General features: G+C 33.1%; 1 protein-coding gene across 1 annotated transcript; it reads left to right on the top strand.

Moving 5' to 3' along the window:
- Nucleotides 1-1,169: 1,169 nt before the first annotated feature.
- LOC143061260 (membrane progestin receptor beta-like) lies at nucleotides 1,170-2,468 on the top strand (the record flags this gene model as incomplete). Its single annotated transcript, XM_076233702.1, is given in 1 exon segment — nucleotides 1,170-2,468. A coding segment is annotated over 1 exon segment (717 nt). The 3' UTR covers nucleotides 1,973-2,468.
- Between the last annotated feature and the right edge of the window lie 4,166 nt (nucleotides 2,469-6,634).

Here is a 6,634-nt window from a genome sequence, read left to right as displayed (position 1 = left end):
GACTTTGAAGAGAAAACACGATTACGGTAAAATAATAATAAAACATATGTTTTGATTCAAATTTCACGTTCTTGAATGCTAGTATGTACTCATAATTAATAAATGCTTTTTAATTCTACTGTTCATCATTTTCGGTTAAATTGGCATTGCAACGTCTTATACGATTTTGGATATTAGCATATAAATATTTTGAAATCTCTAAAGGAACATTATTTGTCTAAATCATCTAGTGCAGTAAAATTCGTACTGTTCACTGTTTGTTATTTTATCCAAAAATTTTAAGTGATTTGAAATGATTTTATCTATTTAGAAAAAAAAGTTTAATGGAGATGTGGTGTATATGTCAGTAGGACACCAATTTAACGGTGTACTCTACTGAAGAGATCAGCATACCACTTCATGTCAATGAATTCACACTTTTTCGATCATTCATTTATGAACAAGTTCGACGAAAATTAACTGCCCCAACATTTTAGTAAGCCATACATTTGAAGCCCTTTGGGCAATCTGCATTTTAATGCTGTTATCCCAGCTAATAATGCATAAAACATTATTGTTTTCATATGCAAATATCACCATTTTCAACGTTTTCATACTGAAATCATTTAAAAAATGTTTGAGAAGACAACTTTCATTAAAACCAAGGGAATAGATACAACAAAATCACTTATAAATTTCATATTTAGATATATATCGATAATGCTGTTTGAATTAATAAAAAAATTCGGTCGGTAATTTCTACGTATATACACTTGGCAACTTTAACTTAAAGATACTCTATAAAAAAAATGATGACTGCACAACTTTTTTTACTTTAAGATTTATCAAACGTTCTCTTTTCTTCCCTAGTTTGCAATTTTGAATTATTCTTGTAATTTCTGTAAGCAATTTAAGCGTTATTCGTGAAAAAAATGTATTAATGTATATATTTAATATTTACAGGAAAATCATGGCTTACTGTGAAATACTTAAGCTCTTTAAAGGAATGTTAGTTTTGATTCACATACCAACAGTGACTGTGGATAAAGTGTCGTTAACGTACGTCGAACCGGGAGTCATATATGGATATCGGTTGGAATACCAGACGGTCATTTACTATCTCAAGAGCATATTTCAATTTCATAATGAAACTGTTAATATTTGGACTCATCTAGTGCCATTTTGTTTCGTATTTTTGAAAACGTATATCTGCATCAACAATTTAGAAGACGCAACATATGTTTCTGTGTTGTTATGCTTTGCATTTGGTTCTATCATGTACACATTGTTCAGCGTCCTTGCGCACACCTTACACTCCAAATCTCCTATATATCACTATACATGTTATACTCTTGACTACATGGGGATAGGATACTATGCGTTAGGTGCTTGCATACTCGTATACTACTGTAGTTGTCATGAGAAATACTACGCAATGTTGGAGAACTGTTTCCTTCCTGTGGTTGTAGTAATGAGCTGGTTTGGATTCCTCTGCTGTACCGTTTCCAAACTTCACTATAGACGACCGTATCCATTTCAGCGAAAGTTATGGAGCATATGCTCATTCGGATTTCAATTTGTGTTAGTTTCCTCTGTAGTTTATGCTAGATATTATGACAGTTTAATGGATAATGCAATATCATTCCCGAATCATCATACCCGTATGTTTGTTTACATGCTTGTATCTGTTTTCTTTTTTTCTTGTCACATACCCGAGAAATTCTATCCTGGAAAATTTGATTTCATTGGACAAGGACATCAGATATTCCACATTATGGTTTCGCTTGTTACTTTTGAACAATTTAATGCAGCTATGATAGACATCAGCTATCAGACTCGGTTACTGACTAATCACAAACCTCGTGCCGATCAGATTGTACTGGCTATGCTAGCATTTACAGTGTTGGTTCTTACTACCATTTATTTTCTTAGACCTACAATACAAAATCGTGTTAAAGAAGATTCCGAATTGGAGCAAATGTGGAAAAAATAAAGATTTATTTATAAAATTAATTTACGCTTTTAAAAAAGGTAAAAAAAAAATGAAAATGATAAAAATAGGTAGCACAGTAATTGTGGACTGGTCAGATTTATTATATTAATGCATGGCTTACACTTAAATACGTCGTACGCTTCTAGCTTCAAACGATACACAATTCATTTATGAAAAAAATTAGTTAGGTTAGATTCGATAAAAGCAGGGTATTGTTTAAGTAAACTATGAATTAGTAAATAAAAGTAATAAATGCATAATTGAATTTTACGATTTTCAGTCAAGGATCAATATGCCAAAGGTGTATGATATCTTTTACCAATTTCTGTGACATAGTCCATCATTGTACCTTGTCAAAAACGTCTGTACTAGAAACATAACATCAAAGTGTGATATTTATGTTCGAATTAAGTTATATAATCTATTTAAAATTCAGTTGAAAGATTTAAATGGTACTAGTATCCATTAGATAGAAGGTAATAAAAATCATCAGCGATACTAGTCTTATGATTTTGTCTACATCATACTCATCAGTAACACTCGATTCTAGACAAATCAAAAGTGAAGTTAATGAGACAGTGTGTTAAATACGACTAAGGCAATTTGGAATAGTGTTTCGAAATCAGATCTATCCGTAGATTGTTTATAGGGACTTAAAGAAGACCGAGTGCTAACCCGGACCTCTTGATGCTTTAAAGATTTGCTGTGCTAACACATATTTATATATACAACAAAACTATTTTATTTACCTCTGTACGTTTATTTATTTGACGGCATTTTGTCAAATGTTATACTATATTGGATCGTTGGTTTTTCTGTTTGAATAGTTTTACACTAGTATTTCTTTGGGCCCTTAATATGTGAGCCAATGGTCCGTGTTGAAGACCGTACTTTGACCTATAAATAAAGGCAACAGTAGTATAGCGGTGTTCAAAAGTCATAAATCAATTGAGAAAAAACAAATCCGGGTTACAAACCAAAACAGAGGGAAACATATCAACTAGAAGAGGGAAAAAAAAAGGCACAACATAATGGTTTACTTCTACCAATTGTAACTTGGATGAAGAGTTGTCTCATTGGCGCTCATATCACATCTTTTTATATCTATGATAGACGGAAACTATTTCTCCTGTTAGACTTCTCATTATTGATCAAACATGGCCATGTTACAATAACTTGGCTTTCTACATGTGTGAAGTATATGGGGAAGTGTATCTTTTACAGGCAAGTATTGCACAAGTAACAAAGCTAATTAATAGTAGCATCTAACTACTATCCCATCATAGATGTATTTGCACTACAAAAAAGAAGCTAAGGTAAGCCAAATAAAATCAAGGTACTTTAAGCATTAAAATCAAACGCTCTTCCTTATGTGCAGTCATACTTATTCATCTTGCTTATTGATTGCAAATGCCTTTTACACAGAAACCAACCGAGGTCCTAGGACCCTGAAAATGGCCATTTAGATCAAAATGATTGTCATGTATAGCATCAGTAGTCCTACAGTCATGATATATAGAGGGAGGGTTGAGATCTCATAAACATGTTTAACCCCGCCGCATTTTTGCGTCTGTCGCAAGTCAGGAGCCTCTGGCCTTTGTTAGTCTTGTATTATTTTTAATTTTAGTTTCTTGTGTACAATTTGGAGTTTAATATGGCGTTCATTATCACTTAACTAGTATATATAGTTGTTTAGGGGCCAGTTGAAGGACGCCTCCGGGTGCGGGAATTTCTCGCTGCATTAAAGACCTGTTGGTGACCTTCTGATGTTGTCTTTTTTATGGTCGGGTTGTTCTCTCTTTGGCACATTCCCCATTTCCATTCTCAATTTTATGATAAATTCACTACAGTGGTCATCACTTCAAGAAAGGGCCTATGCGTAAGATTATAATGTTCTACAAATTAGTCTTATCAATTAGTAGTAATTCCAAGCTGCTGTTCTCATACCAGCAGACAGTAGAACCCGCAAAAAACATATGTTTACATTCTGACACAATTCAACCAAAAACATCGTTTTTGCTGTTATATCATAACTCAATTGAATGTATTACCAATCCATAATGTCACTGTCACAACTGTCGATATTTTGTGTGAACAGCTTAAAACAGCGTTTCTCCACAAATTCATTTAAACTATTATAAGGTTGTTTACATAGTTTTAGTCACAATTTAAAAATTAGTCATGAATCGTCATTGAAGACTACCAATGATCTATCCAAGGAAAAAAAATTAAACTCTGGTTTCAAAAAAAAAATGATACACAACTGGCATATGAAGAAAACTGTTACTTGTTCCACCAATCTCTACATTACACTGACCTTGTTCTTTACAAACCGTCGAATAAAGGCAACAGTAGTATATAAACTCATCATAGATACGATTTTTGAGATTTTGAATTTACGCCAGACGCGCATTTCGTCTACAATAGACTCATCAGTGACGCTAAATTAAAAATAATAAAAGTATATTGGTGTTCAAAAGTCATAAATTGTTAGAGAGAAAACAAATCTTGGTGTCAAACTTAAAGCGAGGAAAACACATCAACTATAACAGGAAAACAAAGGACGACCAGAAACACTGAAGTCCCCAACATACATAGAAACGAACTAATATATACTAGTAGATAACAATTGCCATATTCCTGACTTGGTACAGGACATGTTAAGAACAAAATGTTCGGTTGAACCTGGTTCTATTCGAAGCCTGATCAATAGATGCTTTCGTTTACCTGGTTTATCAAAAACTGATGAAGTCTAAATTGAATCTCTAGCGGCTGTAAACCGAGAGAAACTAAAAATAACATACATGACCATGTCGTAGAGGAAATTGAATCCGCAAAATATTTGTAATAAAATTAACGGTACCAATTTTCTTGCACCAGATGCGCATTTCGACAATACATGTCTCTTCAGTGATGCTCTTGGCCAAATATTTGAAATCCAAAGCTTATATAAAAGATGAAGAGCTATAATCCAAAAGGTCCAAAAATGATAGCCAAATCCGTGAAAGGAACCAGAGCTTTGCATGAGGGAGATACATTCCTTAATTTATAATAATTTCTATCATTTTGTAACAGTAAATTTTAATAACACAAAAAAAATCCGTATTTTCATGCCAGTACCGAAGTACTGGCTACTGGGGTGGTGATACCCTCGGGGACTAATAGTCCACCAGCAGAGGCATCGACCCGGTGGAAGTAATAAAATTAACGGTACCAATTTTCTTGCACCAGATGCGCATTTCGACAATACATGTCTCTTTAGTGATGCTCGTGGCCAAAATATTTGAAATCCAAAGCTTATATAAAAGATATAAGCAATTATTCAAACACAAATATAACTGGAGAATCCACATACACCAAGTGTGAGGAAAGCCTACAACACCAAGGCATTCTTGCAGAGAAACATAAACCCACAAAAGACCCATGAACTCTGCTATAAGACCCTGTGAGAACAAAGATGGAATAAGAGCATGGGATCCACACACTGCCAATGACATTCATAACATGAAAAAACCAGGTTTAATTCACCAGTTTCTACATTTGAAAATGCCTGTACCAAGTCAGGAATATGACAGTTGTTGTCCATTGGTTTGATGAGTGTTATCATTTGATTTTGCCATTTGATTAGGGACTTTCCGTTTGGAATTTTCTTTGGGGTTCAGTGTTTTTGTGATTTTACCTTTTCCTAAAATGGCCCCTTTTTTTTAGCGTTAATTGTAAATTAGGATTTATTTACCAATATCACAATAAATCATAGCTAATACAGTGACTAGATAGGAAATAAGCCATTTACGTTCCTGTGTTTTATTATGACATCACAAGTTGTACTCTTATTGATTTTCAACGAAAAATTCAATGAAAAATGGATAAATTTCCATAAAAAATGGGACAGGAAACGTTGAGAACAAAGATCTTTTAAAATTATGTTTGTGAAGACATTTCACATGTCTTATTTGTATATTTAGTTTGTTGACGCCTGTGCTCTGTTTCCTGGTCCTAAATTTGGTTGAAACCCAGCTGATTTTGTATAACCAATAAATGTTTCAATTCTTTTCTTTGCATATTTGTTAATGCTACACGGTCCACAGTATCAATCCATTGAAGGATGCATGGTGACAACTACAGATTAGATCGTTTTCTGTTCATTTCATTCCCAATAAATACAATGAATGCAACAATTGTGTTTTATATTTATAATTCATTAAAAGAATATGGCTAAAACGTTACAGTGTTAAACTGAATACAATTTTTGAGGGAAAAAAATGAGCACCGGCAAAATTATAACAAAAAAATCCTACATATCCACCAAGAGCAGCAGATTTTAAAAATAAAAAACATACTTCAACACCCTGTATAACCCGGATACAGATGAAACCGGACGTTGACGCGTTCGAATCGAACACATCGTGTAACACTGATTTCAGACAGTAAGAAATTAATACTTTTAAAGAAAATCAATTATCTATTCTTCGGATATTTTTATTCCAATATATTTTTTACCATAATACTCATTAGTTACTAAAGGTTTTTTTCAAATATGTTGAATTTTTATATACAAACATCAAATGACGCACGACGATATTAATGTTTCTTGTACCTCATAGTTTTTATAACATACATTTTTGAAAATTTCATAGTTAATATTAACCAACTTATATGGGC

This window comes from Mytilus galloprovincialis, unplaced genomic scaffold, assembly GCF_965363235.1.
Source record: "Mytilus galloprovincialis unplaced genomic scaffold, xbMytGall1.hap1.1 HAP1_SCAFFOLD_252, whole genome shotgun sequence".
Classification (NCBI taxonomy): Eukaryota; Metazoa; Mollusca; class Bivalvia; order Mytilida; family Mytilidae; genus Mytilus; species Mytilus galloprovincialis.
The sequence above is the reverse complement of the archived record's forward strand: the minus strand, read 5'-3'. Positions and strand labels throughout refer to the sequence as shown.